Source organism: Cloeon dipterum, chromosome 2, assembly GCF_949628265.1.
Source record: "Cloeon dipterum chromosome 2, ieCloDipt1.1, whole genome shotgun sequence".
Classification (NCBI taxonomy): Eukaryota; Metazoa; Arthropoda; class Insecta; order Ephemeroptera; family Baetidae; genus Cloeon; species Cloeon dipterum.
Genome location: NC_088787.1, coordinates 25,265,921 through 25,286,127, shown reverse-complemented (window position 1 = coordinate 25,286,127; position 20,207 = coordinate 25,265,921). Strand labels below are relative to the sequence as shown.

At 41.6% G+C, this 20,207-nt stretch overlaps 3 protein-coding genes and 1 non-coding gene across 4 annotated transcripts in view; 1 reads left to right on the top strand and 3 right to left on the bottom strand.

Annotated features, from left to right (window-relative positions):
- Nucleotides 1–15: 15 nt before the first annotated feature.
- Nucleotides 16–3,851, bottom strand: LOC135936877 (uncharacterized). The gene is made up of 5 exons (XM_065479869.1): nucleotides 3,696–3,851; nucleotides 2,286–2,500; nucleotides 2,021–2,225; nucleotides 996–1,435; nucleotides 16–487 (listed from the first exon to the last, which is right to left on the bottom strand). The coding sequence occupies exons 1-5, from the start codon at nucleotides 3,706–3,708 to the stop codon at nucleotides 404–406; spliced, it is 957 nt and encodes a 318-aa protein (XP_065335941.1). The 5' UTR covers nucleotides 3,709–3,851; the 3' UTR covers nucleotides 16–403.
- Nucleotides 3,852–4,248: 397 nt separating this feature from the next.
- On the bottom strand, nucleotides 4,249–4,322 carry TRNAI-AAU (transfer RNA isoleucine (anticodon AAU)). The gene has a single exon. It is a non-coding gene; the product is annotated as a tRNA-Ile (tRNA).
- A 198-nt stretch (nucleotides 4,323–4,520) lies between these two features.
- On the bottom strand, nucleotides 4,521–5,514 carry mRpL13 (mitochondrial ribosomal protein L13). Its single transcript, XM_065479870.1, has 4 exons — nucleotides 5,329–5,514; nucleotides 5,147–5,270; nucleotides 4,927–5,081; nucleotides 4,521–4,865 (listed from the first exon to the last, which is right to left on the bottom strand). The coding sequence occupies exons 1-4, from the start codon at nucleotides 5,350–5,352 to the stop codon at nucleotides 4,566–4,568; spliced, it is 603 nt and encodes a 200-aa protein (XP_065335942.1). The 5' UTR covers nucleotides 5,353–5,514; the 3' UTR covers nucleotides 4,521–4,565.
- Nucleotides 5,515–5,787: 273 nt separating this feature from the next.
- Nucleotides 5,788–20,207, top strand: part of fry (Protein furry) — a 20,225-nt gene continuing 5,805 nt past the window's right edge. The window contains exons 1-35 of the mRNA XM_065479864.1: nucleotides 5,788–5,883; nucleotides 6,256–6,349; nucleotides 6,476–6,538; nucleotides 9,430–9,675; nucleotides 10,393–10,652; nucleotides 10,912–11,318; nucleotides 11,375–11,582; nucleotides 11,635–11,772; nucleotides 11,829–12,063; nucleotides 12,122–12,300; nucleotides 12,402–12,626; nucleotides 12,684–12,827; nucleotides 12,883–13,278; nucleotides 13,432–13,573; nucleotides 13,703–13,882; nucleotides 14,078–14,273; nucleotides 14,326–14,496; nucleotides 14,578–14,868; nucleotides 14,964–15,113; nucleotides 15,167–15,336; nucleotides 15,387–15,504; nucleotides 15,560–15,743; nucleotides 15,795–15,949; nucleotides 16,205–16,356; nucleotides 16,437–16,565; nucleotides 16,618–16,751; nucleotides 16,805–16,915; nucleotides 16,969–17,103; nucleotides 17,159–17,454; nucleotides 17,814–17,964; nucleotides 18,057–18,205; nucleotides 18,375–18,661; nucleotides 18,766–19,033; nucleotides 19,087–19,297; nucleotides 19,550–20,000. Coding sequence (XP_065335936.1) covers nucleotides 6,301–6,349; nucleotides 6,476–6,538; nucleotides 9,430–9,675; nucleotides 10,393–10,652; nucleotides 10,912–11,318; nucleotides 11,375–11,582; nucleotides 11,635–11,772; nucleotides 11,829–12,063; nucleotides 12,122–12,300; nucleotides 12,402–12,626; nucleotides 12,684–12,827; nucleotides 12,883–13,278; nucleotides 13,432–13,573; nucleotides 13,703–13,882; nucleotides 14,078–14,273; nucleotides 14,326–14,496; nucleotides 14,578–14,868; nucleotides 14,964–15,113; nucleotides 15,167–15,336; nucleotides 15,387–15,504; nucleotides 15,560–15,743; nucleotides 15,795–15,949; nucleotides 16,205–16,356; nucleotides 16,437–16,565; nucleotides 16,618–16,751; nucleotides 16,805–16,915; nucleotides 16,969–17,103; nucleotides 17,159–17,454; nucleotides 17,814–17,964; nucleotides 18,057–18,205; nucleotides 18,375–18,661; nucleotides 18,766–19,033; nucleotides 19,087–19,297; nucleotides 19,550–20,000 — 6,781 coding nt within the window. The 5' untranslated portion in view covers nucleotides 5,788–5,883; nucleotides 6,256–6,300. The remainder of the gene's footprint in view (nucleotides 5,884–6,255; nucleotides 6,350–6,475; nucleotides 6,539–9,429; nucleotides 9,676–10,392; nucleotides 10,653–10,911; nucleotides 11,319–11,374; nucleotides 11,583–11,634; nucleotides 11,773–11,828; nucleotides 12,064–12,121; nucleotides 12,301–12,401; nucleotides 12,627–12,683; nucleotides 12,828–12,882; nucleotides 13,279–13,431; nucleotides 13,574–13,702; nucleotides 13,883–14,077; nucleotides 14,274–14,325; nucleotides 14,497–14,577; nucleotides 14,869–14,963; nucleotides 15,114–15,166; nucleotides 15,337–15,386; nucleotides 15,505–15,559; nucleotides 15,744–15,794; nucleotides 15,950–16,204; nucleotides 16,357–16,436; nucleotides 16,566–16,617; nucleotides 16,752–16,804; nucleotides 16,916–16,968; nucleotides 17,104–17,158; nucleotides 17,455–17,813; nucleotides 17,965–18,056; nucleotides 18,206–18,374; nucleotides 18,662–18,765; nucleotides 19,034–19,086; nucleotides 19,298–19,549; nucleotides 20,001–20,207) is intronic.

The following is a 20,207-nucleotide window of genomic DNA, read 5'->3' as shown; positions in this document are numbered from 1 at the left end:
TCATTTGTTGTGTTCATTAAGACGGCGGTCGCGCCTTTGGCACAGATTATGCAGCCGTAGTAAATCTTGTTTTTATTCCATTTTTTTGCAAAAATTTCAATTACATGAGCTTTGTCAAACACTGAAAAACCCTTTCATTTCTTACTCACTCATTCGTTTAAATATTTTAGCTCAAATTGTGTAAATAAATGTTTACAGAGCTTCTATGTATATAGTTGTGTAAATAGGCCTCTAGCAGCCACAGCAGCTGTTTTCATCATGACAAAATAATTAATTGTTATTTAAACAAAGTCATTAAACACTTTTACGAATAGATCTTTTCCTGAGATTGTATTTAGACAGAGTTAGAGCTGCTTTACTAAATAGCGCCCTGCGGTTTATAATTTAGGTAATAATTTGTAATTTAGTTAATCAAAACATCAAAGGTGTTGGCTACCAGCTCCCTTCCACCGTATGCTACGTGACATTGGCGAGTGCTGGCGAGAACCTGAAATCAAAAAATTGGTTCCTGTATTTTAACCACAATTTCGAATTAGAAAGTAAGTGCTTGAAAAATGTTTCAATTTTTTATTCAAGTGATTAAATCAACACTTTTAAAATCCTATAGTCACAGGTATTTCCAGCTTAGAATTTTTAATTTGAATAAAGTTGCCAAAAAAGCAGCACATCTTAAAAATTTACCTTGCGCACACATCCAATTTAAATTTAACTGGAAACCGTCAACACGAAATGGGTTCATAATACAATCAGTTTTTTTTTGTAAAAGTTGCCAAGTAACTTTTTTCTAAGTTTTGCTTTGTACCTATAGTGTGATAGTTTTTACTCAAATATTTTTTAATAACACAAAATACACATCTAAACAATAAGTAGGCAAAATCTCCTTGAATATTCTTACTGAGAATTGAACAACAAAAGGGCCTGGACAGCAACCATTACGCAATTTTGACATACAACTATTATTTTCCAATTATAAATTTTTAAGCATGAATATGTACCATTCCGACCGTAATTGCGCCGTTGCAGTCCGTGCGGGCGATGTAGTAGGTGTCACCATTGCATCCTCGTCCGCCGAGCACCGCGTTGGGGGGCACCTGGCTGTTGCATCCCGTGAGCCACTTGGATGTACTGCCGCACAACACCTCGTACTCAACAAAGTGCAGCTCCTGGCCGTTGCAAGCCACCCTGGCACCCTGCAGCACGTTGTTGACCTTGCCGATGAGTTGCGAGTTGTTGTAGCTAACCCTGGCGATGAACAGCACCTGCTCGCCATGGTCGGTGCCGCCTACCACGGCGTTGCTTGGGATTTGGCCGTTCTTGGCGGCCACCCAGTGGTACTCCGCGCGGCCATCTGCACCACCAGCAGCCTCCGCTGGTGCATCCTCCACTGAAGCAGCCGGTGCTGCTGGTGCACTCCCTTCGTGCAGCACGTATGCAACTGCGGAAAATTGTCATAAAAGTAAATTGCAGGGCAGTACAATGCGCAGAGTATAAATTTTAAAGGTGTTTAAATTCAAGAAAACTGTAACCACCCAATTAATCATCTACACCAGAAAATCGAATATGTAGTTAATTTAATTTATATATGATTTTTAATATTAAGTTTTTTGCTTTAGGAAATACTTTATTTTGGTGTGAAATTTCTTCCGGTTTAGCCAGTTTAGCGCCTTAATGTCTTGGGGACAAAACATCTGCTTAAGGGATTAGAAGTCTAAGTCAGTAGTTCTCTATTGACTCGCCATAAGAATTACATACTTGGTGAGTAATGGAATTAGAGTCGTCTGATCGATACACACGTACATACAAGAATTTAATTTTTAGTCCTTAATTATTTAAATTTTATGCTTGAAATACTTATCATCGATGGTTAGACCCTTTTGTAATCTCTACCTTATCCTTAGAATTATAGTTTTGCTAACCTGCGCGTTGATGAGCGAATGTAAATACATTTAAAATTGCATTTATTAATAAAAAAAAATTAATAAAAAGTTACTAATATATATACCTATCTATACGAGCTTACGTTCATGGTCCTTCCACTTTCCAGTGGCGCCCCAGGTAGTCCGCATTCCGTAATGACTGATCGGGAAAGGATTCGGGTCCAAGTAGGACATGAAGGGCTCTACGTTGTTGTCCCTTCCAACGTCCACCTGTCCTTTGTTGTCCCATTTGATCCAAAAGACGAAGTACTCTTTGGAACTCAACAGGTCAGGAGTTGACACTTTTACCTGCGAAAATTCAAGATGGATGAATAATTAATATATTTTTACAAATTTTAGCACACAAACTTTTTCGGGCTGCGCGTTGTCTCTGCGAATGGCACTCATTTTATTGTCCCATCCACCAAGGAAGATCTCCAGAGTCGGAGTGGAATCCTGGGCCCCTGTGGCCGAGAGACAGATGTGGGCATCGTTGGACGTTTTCACCCTGAAGCGCAGAGTGCACGTGCTGTTTGTTGGCACTTCGTTGAAGTAGTAGTCTTTACTGTCAGCAGTTTTGAATTCTGAGGAATCATCGGAAAATCGATTAAATCTACATTTTAAAAAAATTCAGTATAAAATGCTTAATTTTAAATGATTAGAATCACATGGAAAATAAATTAAAAACGCTTGAAAACATATCTGACGCACTCGGTTGAAGCTTGAAGCGCGCTTCATTTTAACAGTCGAGAGAGAGAGCCGTGCGCTGACTTTTAGACTGCGCCGCCAAATAATCACTCGATGCGGGTTGCATACAACTCAAGTAAAATAGCACGGACCGTGAATCAATTTATCTAAAATGATGAAAATCATAACTTCAGAGAGCCAAAGAATTTGAAAATCTGTTTGCATGCAATAATCGAGAGAAATTAACCCAAATATTTCATTTAAAGATGCAAACTTTTCAGACTGTTTTTATTTTTTATTTTAATTTTAGATATATACCTCTCAAAAGGGAACATTGCCAAATCAAAGTCTAGATAAATGCTAATCAATAACTCCAACGCGGAATTCCTATTTGGACTGCTCGATCATTTTAAAAATAGAACATTTTTGTTTCTCGCTTTTTGACTCTGCCGTGTTGCAAGCTAAAACCAGTTTTTATATGAACAGTCACACAAATTCAATCACCCGTTCTCATCTCTCCTTTCTGTGTGGCCGTGGCTATATTATTCAAAGTTTTGAAAGAGACGAAAGTGCAACACCCAGTTTGTTTGAACTAAAAAGAACACGCCATCTCCTTGAAATAGAACGCGCACGCTGGCGCTGCACCACTCTAGTCGAAAACGCCGGGACCCATTATGCCCTCCTGACCAAAATCTCTGGAAGATAACGCGATAAAACGGCTAAAAGATCAACAACGCACACTAGAGGTTGTATGTGCTTATGCTGCGTTATGTATGCCAAAGGCGTTGGATGCTCGCCCTTAAAAGGTGAAAAATGGAGCGCTAAAATACCATCAATGAGGTTTTCTAGATTTTTTCATTAAAATGTACAAAATATTCTTAAAATTATCGCCGAACTTTGGAATCAAGTTTGTATTTTATATTCTATATATTGCGCGTCGTTGCTTCATAGACTTTCCAAAGTGAGACTTCCCGCTATGAGAAAAAGACCAAGGAAAAACAAAGTTAAAAATGAAGAACAGGATATAAGAAGGGATGGAAGATTTGCACTATGAATTTAATGAAATAAAACTATCAGAACGATCTGACGCACCTCTCTCCGGCATTTTTGCAGAAATTTCTTTGACAACTCCTGGCTTAGAGAAACCGCACCTCTAGCGTTCGCCTCTGCTCTCGGCGCTCTCTCTGTCTCCGAAAACGCACGAAATCTACGCACACAGCACAGTTCCCCTGCATGCAATATATCAGTGTCTTGCACCGCTTAATGGAACTGCGCAGAAAAAGGATGCGCTCCACTGACTTCAGAGGACTGCGTTTGCGTCAAAAGTGAGACTAAAAAACGAATGTAGGGACTCTGATTGTGAGAGAAAATAAAAAATCGCAGGTCTATCATAAAAAAGGAATTCTATAAATTTTATTTAATTATAGTAAGGAACTGGGGGAAATGAAGACACTCCTAAGAGCGATTCTCAAAACAATATACCTTACCATTTGTGCGTTGCACTGGCTACAAGTTCACCATCTGCCATCAAAATGTGATTATGACCTTGATGAAAATAAAAAATTACCTCACAATTCAAAACATTTGGGCATATTATCGTTGCTTTGATGGCCCAAAAAACTATAGATTCTTGAAACAAAAAGCATGGCCCATGGGGGGATCGAACCCACGACCTTCGCGTTATTAGCACGACGCTCTAACCAACTGAGCTAATGGGCCGCTGTAGATGACAATGTGTACAATGCAGTATTAGTATTGTTAACCAGAGTACCAAAATTTGATAATGGAATTTGCACTGGTATATTTGATCCTTCCGAGCATTGTGTTTACATTTGCTTTACTTTAATTCGACGAAATGAATATTTATTAAATTGTTTTGTAAGTTGCCATAAAACAAACAAACTTGTAAAAGCTATATACAGATAACATTTTTATTGTAAACTAAAAAGCAAAAGAGACTGCCTATTTCTTCTTGCCCTCCTTCTTCATTTTCCTGAACTTGCTCTCCCAATTAGGATATTCCTTCAGCTCAGGGATGACGTAGTCCTTATCAAGATCAGCAATCTGAGGGAAACTCTTGACCTTTTCTTCAGGCATCAGGTCAAGCCTCTCAGGCACCGGTCTAATTTGTTTGATAACATTAGAGATGCGAGGAGCAATTTCAGGGTCTATTTCTTCATCAGCGAACAGATGTAACCGCATCATTGTATGCCTCCTCAGCAGGTTTCCATGCATGCTTGTATACACCGCCTTTTTCATGACCTGGAATATTCGATCATTCCAAAATGTAAAGTGCTAGATAAATTGACCTAAGACGACGAACCATCACAGGGTTTCTGGTGTGCATTTCCCAAGCAGGCGTCCAAGTTTGAGAACCTGGATATGTGGCGTGGTGGAAGTATACCCTTTTCCTCCACTCATCCCCTGGCAAGGCCACGTGACGGCAGTTTATTACCACTACGTGGTCACCACACAAGCCTAAATAAGAAACAAAGTTGTAATTTTCCGACAGTAAACAATACATATTTTACACAAGCTCTTACTTTGGGAACCATAGATTGGCTTGTAGAGACCCTTCAAATATTTTGCGATGAGCACACCTGAGTCGAAAGGGTTCTGCCACCTGGCGTCAAACAAGTGCCAAACTCGTGCGAATGAGGCCCATTGCTGTGGAAATCAAAATGATCAAAATAATCACGATCACGCATGTGAAATAAAGACAAACCTGAACTCTTTTCACTGCAGACATCTTGGCAATAAAATGTGCCTGTATTTAGATCCTGATGCAGAAGTATGATTGTGAGAAACTTAGGTTCAAATTTTAATTAATTTTCAGAAAAGATTTTGCTTAAGCCGACAAAAAAAAACTTTCCTACTCAACCACGCTCGCACGCTCGAGATATTTAACAATAATAGAGGGGCGGAGACCGGAGACATCATCATCTGTTAAGGGAGTGGCATTGATGTGTAGATGAGGAACAGCGAGAGGTTTTTAAGACGAAACATAACTTTTTGGTACTTTGAGCTTAAATTGCATTGAACCTTGAAATTTTAATTCAATTTTTGAAAATTTAAATACTTTCCGAACATATTTTTAGATTAATTTAACTTTTCGTGCCTATTTTGTACAATATTATTTTGCTCCTGTCTGTACTCTCCTTGTCAAATTTGTGTTTAGCCAGCTGTGAGTCTTACCCTGCGATCGATTACATAGCACAGCACATACATACACAGCTTTTCAAGTTCACCCGTTCGTCTAGCATTTTTGTCCCAAATTTAGGTAGAGCATAAAGGTATTTTTTAAAAATGCATGATAACCCAAATGAAAACTGGAAACTTCGGTGGCGAGTGAAACCAAAGCAAATTAATTTAAACTGCGTCGCGATGTGGTCTTTTTAAATGCATCTTTCTTGATTACAATATAATAATTTGTGACAATTTAACTTGGGAAATTTTCTTGTGCACCGATTTTTATCTCCAAATGGAATTATTGTCAATATTGCGCAAGGATTTCAGTTTTGTGCCAAATGAAATCAAGCAAACTTGAACGTCAAATAATATTCACCAAGGAAAATTTAAATTTAATCTATGTATAGAAGGAAAATAACCCAAAATACTTGATTTGTCTTTAATGGTGTTTTTATTTCAAAAGTGCTGCTGCCATGCTTTTCGATTTGTGACCTGAGCAAACACAAAAATGGTGCTGGGCGACGACATCGAGGAGCAGAAGTCTGACTCAGACCCAGGTCAGTAGCTCGCCATTGGCGCACGGAATACATACAAATTGCAAGTCAAAACACGCTATAGTTCCGACCGAGGTGCAAATGAGTCACGCCAGCTTTCTTCACTGACTTTGCTCTTTCATTTTGCAGCGCCGCAGCAGTCGGAGAACAGCGCCGTCGAAGGCGATTCGGCGCCGCCGGACGACGTGCAAGGTGAGTTTGGTGCTTAATTGACGCATAATTGGACACAGTGGCACATGTTCTTGCACTAGACCAGCGCCCAGCAGTGACCCCTCACTAAAACATCTCTTCGCAGGGCTAAAAGTATTATATCTCTGTGTTTGATTAGCAAGGAAGAAAAAATGAATCAGAGCTTTTTTTAAGAATTATCTAACTTAATTTAAAAATAATTTCCATTATAAAATATTATCAGATACAAACTTTTCTTTTTTTCTCCTTAAAACGAACATAAAAAATGCTGCGTAAGAGTTGTTACCTAAGCTATACACCGTTTGAATGGAATAAATCACTGAGAGGGACTCTGCAGAAGTGCTTTTTTGCCAAGATCGAAGGCGAGTGCCAGAAATAGCACTTTAATATCTGGAATTTCTCGAGGGAGTATGAGTTATTAGGGCGCAATAAAAGTTGCATGTCGTCCTTGGCAGTCGGAGTTGCGTCGGTCAATACCACGGTCAAATCCAGAGTAATGAGGGTAATAATAATAATTCAAGCGGGCGCATGCAAAGGGCTGGTGAGCATTGATTTTTTGTCTCGACCGGACACGACAAACGCCTTATATGTCGTGCGGGAAGCCAGAGAAATCAAGGGTTCTGCCAACAAGTAGTGCGTAATTCCTTAAACCAACTTGCAATGGGCAGGTTTGGTCAGTTCCGCATTGGCGTGCAGGTGAGCAACATCTCTATTTATTTGATATGTTTGCCTGCATTTCGGCACTGCGCCTGTGCACTTTGCACCTTTTGTCAACGCACTTGAGCTTCCGTGTGTAAGGTTTCTCCATTGTTTCTTCACTTTTTGCGGTCAGGCGAGGGATGAATCCATAGCGTGAAGGGCTTTTGTATTTCCTACACTGAAACTTCTTGACGACGGGGTGAGTCTTTGACGTGCAAAGGAAATATTTTTGAAACCGAAGTAATTAATGTAATGATATTCTGTCACAATTCAAACTTCAAACTCAAACAATACTCTTACTTATTTTTTTCATTATAATAAGAAAATTAATTCAAGTGCCTAGTCAATTTTTCAAAAATTTTCTTTCAAAATATGTACTTAAAGGATTATAAACAGACAGTAATTAAATTGTTTAAACGCTCCAAAAGATAGTCTTTTAAATGCATATTCGATATCACTCTCAAAATGTACATGTATTTACTTGAAAAAGGGGAAGTTTACCATTTTCAATTAAATCGCAAATTTAACATTTATTAATAAATGAAAATAAACGACTCATGAAACTGAGTAATAAAAATCCAAAATAGAATAACTGCTTTGAATACTAATCTAGCGTCATTTCAAATTATTTGCTCAAAAATAGGGCCATGGTTTTTTTCAGGAAATATGGCCTTCTGTTTTTATACTTTTTCTTGAAAAATTAGACGGTTTTCAGCCAGTGTTGTTGCAGAGTTCATTTCACGCGCGGCCGGGTGACTCTCGGCGAGACAGCGAGGGCTCGTTGCTGTCCAGAATAAATTTGTCATAATTGCATGTTGCTCAAATTTGTGCGAGAGATGGTTTAGCATAGATCCAGAATTGCTTTTGTAGGCGCCAGCGAGGGAGTTGTACAATTTGAACTATTTTCCGAATTAGTATGTAAAGTGTCCGAAATTCTGGGGTTCTTTACGATGATAATCAAGAGTCCAGGTTAATGAGTTCATGTGTAAGAGAGTAGTGTCCGAAAATGTCCCGAGTAGTTACCGGTGAAGGATATTATGAGACGTCCGACAGCTGTAGATTGACGAGAAAGCAGTCGGGAATGAGTCAGCTGGGTAAGCGGTGGCGTCAGTCGAGCAATCCGACTGTCCAGGTTGTCAGCAGGTGTCTGAGCGTCGGTAGAGTAGTAAAGAGAGTGGTGGGTGGACATATGGGATCGGAACGGCGATGTCTAATCAGTGGTCAGTCCGGAGTGACTGCTAGAGTTACCAGTCTTGGCTGTCCACGTTGTCCAATGTCCAGGTTCCATGGTGTCACCAGTCGTAGGTCCGGTGTTTAGGTCGTCTAGGGCCAGTGGCCAGTTGACCGTCACTTCAGGGTAGCCAGTTGTATGAGTTCGGGTCAGTTGCATGAAACTCGATGATTTCAACTAAACTTCTAAACTTTGTGGCAATGAAATATTTTACACAATTACAATTATTTTGGACAATTACGTTTTTTGCCAACTCGACATTACTTCAAATAAACAATTCAATGTCACAACTTCATTAACTTAATTTCACAAAATCAACAAGGGGTCCTGAAATCTGGAGTTCACACTTCATGTCGAAATTTAGAATTTGTTTTAATTATATTTGTTGCTGTGTACTATTAATCAGGATGAAATTGGGCCCCACGATGATTGAAAGCTCAAAAAAGTCGATTGTATAAATTTCAAGGCACTATTTTTTCATATCATGAATATTTAATAACATAATTGGCTCGAAGAACCCATCCTATAATTGTGTACTAAACAATTAATAAAAATAATCTAAACTAAAAATGAAAAGGCTCTAAGGCTGTAAAACCGACACATTGCTTGAAGTTATTGTAATAGTGATCTAATTTTGTGGACATAAAACTATATAGGTAAAACATTGCCTACTGGTGCTATTCCCAATGCATTTATTAATTTTAAATGTTTGAAAACTTTGGATGCTTAGTCTTACCTTTTAAAAATCATGCTCCAGACGTGCGCATAATGCAAATTTTAGTTTTTGAGCCCCAAGTGCGTGCTTTTGAGATAACGCTCTTGAGGCACCTGTTGTAGTTGAGCATCCATAGCACTTGAACGTGTGCGATAAGGCCAGATAAGCCGGGCCCGTACCGTATCAGCCCGCTCAAAAGCAAAATTCGCCTCTGTTGTTTTCCATGCACTTACTGTTTGTTTTGCGTAGATGTGAGCTCGGCCGACTCGCAGCCGGAGCCGCCAAATTCGCCGATCCAGGGTGCGTGTCCGCCGCCGCCGTCCGCCGAGCCGTGCACCACTTCGGAGCAGGAGGCGCGCAACGCCGCTGCCAGCCCTTTTCCGGACTCGTCGGCCGCCACTCAGCTTATCCACTCGTGCACCGAATTGGAGTCAGACGAGGACGCCGACGAGCTCGAGCACGACAACGTCGACCCCTGCACCCCCACTGAACATGGTAAGAAAATATGTTTTTATTGGTTGTCTCTTCAAAAAATCATGGATTTAGGTATCATCGATTTAGATGTAAAATTTTAAGGGAAGATGATACGTAATTTGCCAAATACTAAAAAATTGCTTTAAAATATTCCTAGAACTGATCGCCTATAAAAACGAGATTTCGTAAATATGTATTAGATAAGCGTGCTTTTTTATTTGATTAGTCGGCACTTTTCTTTTTCTGGATTTTTATCAGTAAGTTCTTATACATATGTACAATTATTTAATTTAATTAATTTCGTCGCCACAGGATTACTCGGCTTAAATGTTTAGTTTGTGATAACAAAATAATAGTGAAGAGGTTCCATCACATCCTAAAACCTTTTTGCTTTTTTATGAAATGATTGGAAATTAATTTGTTCAGAACGCTTATCATCGTGAATTATATTGCTCTTGATTGTCGCAATTCATACATATTTTTATTACTTTCATTTAAAAAGATAAATTTTAAGTTCAGAAAATTCCCTTGGGGAAATCCTCGAGCACTATCAATTTAAGTCAAGGTCCTCGACAAAAGGACTCATTTCACCAAGAACAGACTGCAACAAAACAAAACGCTAAAAAACGTCTACTTTCATATTTGTAAATTTTCAGACTTTTTCTGTTACAATTTTAACTTTTAATAATGAGAATAGTTTTCCTAAAATATCAGTGTTTTTAATTAAACACTCTCCAGATGAAAATGAGGACGAGTACTCGTCTCCGGTTGCGCTGAAGGCATCTGCACCTCACAGTCCGCCTTCCACGTCTTCCACCAGCAAAGACCACACGGAGACAGTGCTACCGTGGGGCGCGCACAAGGAGCGATCGCCTTACCCGTCCAGCGTACACATCGACATGGACATCCGACCTGGAGAATATGTTATGCGTACTCTCTTTGCAGAGTTCACCGTGCAAGCTGAACGCAAAATCGAGGTTGTCATGGCAGAGCCGCAGGTTAGGATATTTTTTTCTCACTGTGATTTAAAAAATCTAGGAAATTAGATTAACCCTAAAAAAATCTCAAAATCTAAGATATTTAATTTCTCAAAATTGACAGGACATGACATGTAGATTTAAAATTGCATTTTTAATGACAAGCGTTTAACAAGAAATTTGTACTTGAACAATACCATACAGTAAACAGATCTTCTACAGTCAAATTTTTGATGACTTTAGAGTGTATATAAACTCCCTTTACAACATAAATTTCTAGGAGAAACCTCTGTCCAAGTCATTGCAAAGAGGCGAAGACGCGCCATTTGACCAGCTACTTGGCTCTTTTGGCTCGGTCGCCGAGCACTGCTTGCCATCTCTACTCAAGACCCTTTTTGCGTGGTATGAGCGGCAGATCAGCAGCAACTCAGGCACCACCTCGCCTGCCTCATCGGCCGCCTCGCCTGAGCAGAAGCGAGTGTCCACTGAAAGCAAGGGCAAGGCCAACGACCTGTCAAGTGCCGCTGAAGGCGATGTCGCCACTGAAAAACGCGATTTGGCTGTTGAGTTCCTCTTCTGCCTCGTCCTCATTGAAATCCTCAAGCAGCTGCCCTTCCACCCTGGGCAGGAGGACCTCGTCACCTCAATCGAGAACCTTGCTTTCAGGCACTTCAAATATAGAGAAAGGTTTTGAAATAATTAATCTCTCATTTGTTATTTGCTTAATTGATTGTGTTTATCAGCGTACAAAGCAGCCCAAATGCAGACAATATCCATATCATGGCTGACCTCTACGCGGAAGTCATTGGAGTTTTAGCTCAGTCCCGATTCATGTCGGTCCGAGCACGGTTCATGACGGAACTGAACGCCCTGAGGAGTAGGGAGCCGAGTCAAGCCACAACGCAGTCAGTAATTTCTCTTCTCATGGGAATGAAGTTCTTCCGCGTAAAAGTAGGGTTGATTTTTGGTTTTGTCAGCATAAGCTGAATTGTAATCCTTGCAGATGGTGCCTATTGAAGAATTTGAGGCCTCTTTCCAGTTCATGCAGGAGTGCGCGCAGTACTTCCTGGAAGTCAAAGACAAAGATATCAAACACGCGCTCGCTGGTCTCTTTGTCGAAATTCTCATTCCTGTTGCCGCTGTGAGTTGGGCATATTTTACAACCATGTGAAAATGGAACGGCAAATTTATTTTCAGTCCGTCAAAAACGAAGTGAACGTTCCCTGTTTGAAAAACTTCGTTGACATGCTGTACCCGCAAACGCTGGACATGTGCACCAAGAACAAGCACCGCCTGGCCATCTTTCCGCTGGTCACGTGTCTCCTCTGCGTCAGCCAGAAAACATTCTTTTTGCAGTACTGGCACTACTTCCTGGCCATGTGTTTGTCTCACCTGAAAAACAGAGATCCCAAGATGAGCAGAGTTGCCCTGGGTACTGAACTTGCCAAACATTTTAAAGCGGGGATTACAACGACTTTTTCTCCTTTCAGAATCTCTGTACCGCTTGCTTTGGGTCTACATGATCAGGATTAAGTGCGAAAGCAACTCTGCGACACAGTCTCGCCTGCAGAGCATCGTCAACTCTCTTTTCCCCAAGGGTTCAAAGGCCGTCATGCCAAGAGACACTCCGCTAAATATTTTTGTGAAGATCATTCAATTCATTGCACAGGTTTGAGCCATTAATTTATTTTCTAAATACTCTTAATTATTTTTGTTAATTAAGAAGTATTTTAAACGATTGAAACGTAAAAAAATATTGATGGTCTGTAGGAGCGTCTGGATTTCGCCATGAAGGACATCGTGTTTGAGCTGTTGTCTGTCGGTCGATCCATCAAGGTCATCATGACCCCTGAGAGAATGAGTATTGGACTGAGGGCCTTCCTAGTGGTCACGGATTCACTTCAGCAGAAAGAAGGGGAGCCTCCCATGCCGAGGACTGTTGGCGTTTTGCCATCTGGTAGCACCCTCCGGGTGAAGAAAACATACCTGAACAAGGTATTTAGACCACATTTCAATTGATTTTTGGGTTTAATTTCTTTTCCCAAACCTCAGATGCTGACTGAGGACACTGCCAGGAGCATCGGCATGTCTAACTACTTTTCTTACGTCCGTCGCACCTTTGACGACATTCTGCGAGCGTTGGATTCCCAGTTTGGTAGGCCCCTCATGATGACCAATACACAAAACGTCAACAAGGTAAGTGTTCACGCGATACTGTATCACAAAAGTGAGAAGTGAACTCCTTTTCCAGGAACCAGATGAGTTGATTTCGGGGGAGCGGAAGCCGCGAATCGACTTGTTCCGCACATGTGTTGCCGCCATTCCTCGACTCATTCCCGACGGCATGACTGGACCTGAGTTGGTCGACCTGCTCTCGCGGCTCACAGTGCACATGGATGAGGAGCTGCGCGGCCTCGCCTACCAGAGCTTGCAGACGCTGGTCATGGACTTCCCTGACTGGCGCGACGACGTCATCCGCGGCTTCACGCAGTTCATCGTGCGCGACATTCCGGACACGTCTCCTCAACTGGTTGATCAAGGACTGCGCATTCTCTTGCAGCTGCTGACTAATTGGAAGAACGCGCCACCTGGCGCACCGAAAAGTCTTGATCCGCACAGAAACAACTCGTTCATCACTCATGGACCAGTAAGAATCTAAAGCTTTTAAATTTTAACTGGATTCAAAATTATCTTGCAATTTTTATTTATCTCTTTTAAACTACTTTTTAACTTGAAGAGCATATATTTATGTAGTAACATCATACTTGCTATATTGTTTTAATAACGTATGTTTTTGCAGTCGTACAAGTCTGAACCAGCATGGGCAGTGACTCACGTGGTGGAAGGTTTCGCTTTGGTCATGTTGTGCCATTGTCGACTGTCAGTCAGGAGGCTGGCCGTGCACATACTGAAAGAGGCTAAGGCGCTGCTCCATATTCTCAGTGAGTTTTTGTTTCATTTGTATCTGAAACATCCCTGAACATTTTCAAATTAAGTTTTACCTGTCCTCTACTAAAAAAATCTTATGTTGCACATTTTTTAATTCCTTAAGAAATTTTCTGCGATTTTAGACACAGCAAACTGCAGCTCTCCAAATCCGCCAGTGATTGACGTGATAGACAAATGCTGCGCGCAAGTGCTTGAGCGCTGCTACCATCTTTTGTCCCCAGCAGAAAAGGCAGCAGCGATGTCTACATCTCATATAGACCTGCAGTGGATTGCAGACAGAAATTCTTCTGTCTGGACGGCAGGTAAAATTGAATGAAAGACATGATAGATAACAGAATAACCTCATTTTTTTATCATCTTCTAAATTAAATGCGTGTTTATGAAATTCCACCCTCCCATGTTTTTACAATCTCTTTAAAAAAAATTAATCATGCTACTAATTTTCCTAGTTCAAGGATTAAATAAATGGTGTTAAGTAAAGCTTTTTCATTTTACAGGCTACACGGATGAAAACTGCACTGCCTCACGAAGTTCATCTTGCCTGAACCTGAGTGGCGTGGACCCGTGGAGCGCGTGTTTGTTTGGCCTACTGGAGGAGGGCAGGGTGGTTACTCAGTGTCCGGCTGCCACTAAATATTCCTGGCCTGTGGTGTTCGCCCGGCTCAACACGCTCTTCACAGTTGTTGACCCAACGTGAGCGAATAATCAATTTCTGAAAGTTCCAAATTTTATTTCAATTTGGTAGACCTGTGAGCGATAACAGGGCCTCTCTGTTGAGGAGCTCTGCACCTCCCAAAAGACCAGCAAACGACAAAGATGTGCACTTGTGGCGGAACTACGTCAGTTTCTCCTTCAGGGTGGTACCTACGGTCCCGAGTCCTGTCGTTAGATGTGCGTCTCCAGATCTTAGCCTCAGGTAAGCACAATAATTATTTACAATCTTCACTCAATCAATTTTTTGTCCCGTGCAATTACAATAATTAAAATCCTCCCTCAGCACCAGTCCCGACAGCTTGCTGGACCGCATCGAAAGCAAGTCCCCTGGAACTAGTATTATGGCTGGTATGGTGAACGTCACAGGTGGCAGCCTGGCCAGCGGTGTTCTCGGCTCGAGCTTTTCATCCTTCTCGTCGAACGCCTCATCATCTTCAACCTCCTCTACATCGAGTCTGCACGCATCCCCAGGAGCCTTGTACAAATTGGTTGTGCCGCTTCTCAGGTGCGAGTCGACTGACATCAGAGATGCTGTCGTCCAGGCCATCGGCAGGGTCAACCCAGAGGCTCTCAAGTACGTAACACTTATAATTTCACTTAATGAGGATCGTCATTTTTTTATTTTGGAAATTCCTGTTGGACTTTACATATTTCATGTTTAAATTTTAGAGATTTGATGGAGGAGCTTGTCCCGTATGTGAGGGAAGCAGTGGACAGGAAACAAGAAAATATGAGGCGCAGAAGGAGAAGAGATGCCCTCAGGCTGCAGTTGGTGAAGGTTTTTGAACTGGTGGCGGAACATGGTACTTTCGGAATTAGGTAAATCGTAGCACCGCAAAATATGTTAGTTTTGCTATGTATTTCTTTTGTAGTCAATGCGTTTTGGATCGAGATTCGCAAAGCTTGCATCCAACCTTTGTTGAATACGTGGAGGGCGCGAGACAGTACCTTGAAAGTGAACCTGACAAGGACTCTTCTGTCGTGAAGGAAGTCAAACTCCACTTCTGCGACTTCCTTCGCAAGATGCTAAAGAGTTTTTCAAGTAAGATTTTTATTTTTAGATATGTCTGATCCTAATGAGTTTCTTAACAGTGGAGTCAAGGAGGACCTTGCTGAAACGGGACCTGCACAAGAAATTGTTTTGGTTACTCAACGGATGGACCACCAAATACATGGTGAACAACACCGCAAACGCGAGTGGCAAAAAATGGTAGTTTCTCTCTAATATTAACATATCTATAACTCAAGCTCTTGTTATTTCGCAGCTGTGATTTGAGTTATTCTGCCAACCAAGTGCAGGATGAAGTGTGTTCGGAACTCGAGTTTGCTGCCCTGCAGGCAATGTCCGCACTGCTTTCATGTGGGCCTTGCTTCACCAACCAAGGCCTCTGCTATGAAGGCATTTTTTACCCTTGGTTGGACACAATGCTGGACAGCTCAGATGAGAAGGTTTGATCCACATTTGAGATAATTGTGTTTTTACACTGACATATTTTGTAGGTTTCAGAGCTGGCGCGAGACACTGCAGTCCTTTTGCTTGAATGCAATCCTGATGTTGGCTCTCTGCTTGACTGGGCCATTGATCGATGCTACACTGGCAGTCAAGCTGTGGCAGACGGTTGCTTCCTTTCCCTTGCTGCCATTTTTAGCGCAAGGTTGGTCTTAATTTATTTAATATTAAAATTAATTAAAAAAATCTAGTCGCATACTTAATTTAGCTTTTATTATTTTACTATGTAATTTAAATCTTTCTAATAATTTTTCTTGTTATTAGTAACTTTAATATGTCAAAAGATGTGCATGTGCACTGGAAAATTATACTTGACTCCAGTTTCCATTTTTTTCAGCCTCTCATTTCTATCTATGATATGTAACACATCAAATTATAATTTATTTTCATTTTTCTGTAGAGAGTACCCATGTGATAGTTACGTTGCTGTCATCAATGTAACCCTGATGGCCACTGGCTGTCCAAGACCAGAAGTTCATGAGGCAGCCCTTCAACTGCTGCAGGTTTTGGACAAGCGATTCTTTGGGGCTGTCCTCCCCCTTGCTACTGACGGTAAATATTTTGCTAAATTGCCTAGATTAAATTTATTAAAAAAAAATCAGAACAGAAATTGAATATCAATGTTCCTCTAGGCACAGTTTGTGGCCGTGGCCGAGAAACTTTGGATTTGCTGCTTTCCAACACCTACTGTCGCTCTCAGCAATATCTCTCAAGACAGCTTTCGCAACTCCATCCTCAGCTCACCATGCCCATGTTTTCTGGCAAGTCTTAAAATAAATGTTGTTGCTACATAAATTAATTTTTTCCCATCAGAGGTGTCCCATCGCCTTCAGACCGCGCGGCCAGAGGTGCGGCAACTTTTGCTGCAATACCTGCTGCCTTGGCTGTACAACATGGAGCTGATTGATCCCAACGTGCCACCAGGAAATCCCCTTTCTTACTTCCAAGTAAGATCGCTTCCTCCATTGTCATTCTAGTATCTAAATTTATTGTTCAACAGTGCTACAGTTCTGAGGGTCGAGGAAATTGTAGCAATGGGAGACGAGAAGGCTGGGGCTCCGCTGAGGCCACTGAGATGATTCTTAACAATGTCTTCTACATCACTGCAAAGGTGATAATTATTTCCATCTAAACTCTAGAGACTTGCTGAACGTTCGTTTTCAGTTTGCTGACAATCACCCCAAGGAAGTTGAGGCCCTGTGGGCTGCACTGTGTACCTGTTGGCCTAACAACCTCAAAGTCATCCTCAGATACTTGCTGATCGTGTCGGGCATGTCCCCAGAAAAATTGCTGCCTTATGTGAGTAATTTTATTTATCTTGTTTATTTACTCTAATTGATTTGTGCATTGTCAGGCAAAAAGGGTAGCGGTTTATGTGGCGCGAGCGCGTCCGGAAAAGCTGCTGGACGAGGTGACAGGCGAACTGCAGGCCGTAGAGACCCTGAACTGCCTGATTGAGAGAACTGAGACACCTCCTTTCTACAGGCTGACCGCCATGCGCAAGGCCTCCTCGCACTCCGACGGCCCTGGTGGCGTCAGTGGCAATCAGGGTGATGTCGGGGGCGCAGGAGGGCTCCGGGTGGATATGGCCATTGAAAAGGGAACCATCCATACCAAGCGACACAGCGGCGAAGAACACATCAAAACTGGGTAAACGCGATTTTCTTTATAACAAGTCGAATCTTTCGCTGGATCTGTTCGAATTTTTATGCTCACATGACTACGATTTAAAAATGGGAATCTGACTATAAGATTACTTCTTTTCTTATGTATTGTTAGAGTGAACCATTTTTTCCAACTTTTAATAGCTGAACTTCCTCTAGTGTAGATTTATCTGTCAAATGTATCAAAGACATTGAAATTGACTATATCTTGCTGGTCTAAGGGTTCTAGAACCAGAAAGCAAATTATAATTTTCAAAGAGACGACCAAACCACTTTCAGAAACAAGCAGTTTCAACCTCCGCATTTTTTTCGCTCAGATTGAGGAAAGAATAAATTTGTTTACAGGACTTCCAAGTCGGACTCTGCCCTGAAGGCAATGGCGGGCTTTGGACCGCAATGCCGAGCGGAAAAGGTCCGTACTGTCAGTGGTCCTGCTGTGGCCCCAATGCTGACGCAGACTGATGAAGGCGTCATTTCTCCTTCCATTGACGTTGAGGTAAATTAAAAACAATCAACAGTAATATTGTTCTTTAAAGTGAAGAAATCAAGAATTCTAAGTTCAAATATTCCTCAATAATTATTTTGCAGGCCACAGATGGAAACGAGGCAAACAACCCGAGCAATTTTGAATCAGCTTCAATGCCGTATCCTCTTCCAATGCCGGAATTCGGAGGCTACTTTGCTCCTCTCACTGAGTTCTTGCCTGACATTTCTCAACCAATCAGTGGCTTCCACAGGTAAAGATTCTGATGAAAACAGAGTTTGCTCTTGATTGTGTTTCAGCATGATAACGTACGCTTTATCTAATTTATTATATTTTATAACTCTTCGTCTTTGAGTAAAATAATATTAATTTTTAGCCAATGTAGAAGATGCTTTTGAATCTAAAAATTTTTTGTCCCTCAGGTGCAATTTGGCGGTGATGCTGCTGGCTGATGTGGTGATCGATGGAGTGGACGTCGATTGGTCGATCCATGTGCCACTAATGCTGCACATGGCCTTCCTGGGGCTAGACCACACTAGGCCGCTGGTGCACGAGCACTGCCGCCGTCTGCTATTGAACCTGCTGCTTGTGCTTGCCGACCACAATGACAGCTTCACCGTCGCTCGCACACTGCTTAACTGCAAAACAGCCTCCCTCGGGCTCGGACTTCCTACTCCCTCTTTGCCCGTTATCAAACATAACTTCACTGGTAAAAATCTCTTTTATTTAATCTAGTTTAATAGCAGTAATTGATTGAAATGCCATAATTCGATTTTCCTGAATTGTGTTGGACTCAAATTTTTTTGTTTCCAGAATCCGATGTTGAATTTGACATCTATCTGCAAGGAAACGGTGCTCAATTGGCGACTCCTGGGGCTGTTTCTCTCACTTCATCAGGTTTGTTCCAGTTTGAAACGACATACTCTTTAAAATTAATTAATTTCCATAACTTAGACGGGGGTTCAGTGACTCCTCCTCCTGTGATCGTCACAACTGAAGAAAATTCCGTGTGGAAAGCGAACACTAGCAGTATCACAACGCCTGACATTGTCAAATCCCTAATTTACTTCCTTTCCTCAAGGTAACTGAAACTGAAAATTAACTTCCTCACATTAGCAACAAAAGTAATTTCAGGGGAACCCAGCCTTTGTGGGGATACGAGGATATCACGGCCAAAGTTTGGTCAATCCACAGCGCCGAGCAAATGGACGTTTTCATGCAGTACATTCTGCGCGTGTTCCGCGAATCTCTGCCTCACGCGCTGATCAGCGAGCGCTGGGCCCAAACTGCGCTGCAGCTCGGCCTCTCTTGCTCCTCCAGGCACTACGCTGGTCGTTCACTGCAGGTACTATTTCAAGCGATAATTTAAAAATTCAGATTTTTTCATTAGTATCACATGATTTACCAAAAATTTGGCACCTTTAACTAAGTCATTTAAAAATCAGCAAAAATGAAAAATATTGGAGCAAACCAGATGAGTTTCTTCACAAATGTGAAAACTGAAAATGCAGTTTTTAATCAACTGATTTTTACTACTTTTAATCCCACTAAAATTTTTATTTTTTTGAAATTAAATTTTTCTATTTTCCCATACCAGATCTATCGCTCACTGCGTGTTCCAATTACCTCTCGCATGCTGTCAGACATTTTGTCTCGATTGGTGGAAACCGTGGCAGAGCAAGGTGAAGACATGCAGGGCTACGTTACCGAATTGCTGCTGACCCTGGAAGCGGCCGTCGACTCTCTCGAGTCTGACTTCCGCTCGCTTGACCTGATGAAAGAGATATTCAAGTCAACCCCAAATCTAAACAACAAAGACCAACTTAGCTCAGTGGCCAGCTCGCTGAGCAGCAAACGCAACGCGCAGACTGTTGGAGTGGCACAAGGAGCCACGATAGCGGCGGCCACCAGTGGCCAGGTGAGCGCCTACCCTGCCATCGCTAACATCGCTCCCCATATCACGCAGCTTGGACACGGACGCAGCACCAGCTACTCAGTGTCGTATGGGCTGCGCAAGACGTCAGGATCACCGGCATCTGAAACCAAGGGTGAGTTTGATTTGTTTTCACGAAGTCAAAGGAAAATCTAAAAGAGGAATCAATTTGCTGTCTAATTAAGTAGAGCCAACGGTACTATTTTTGGAACTTAAAAAAATGTTTTTTCTGTTTTACGTCGCTAAAGAGAAAACACATTTTTCTTGAAAAATGTATTGTCTTTTATTAATCAGATTCCTTTTTTTTTATTAATATTTTTTG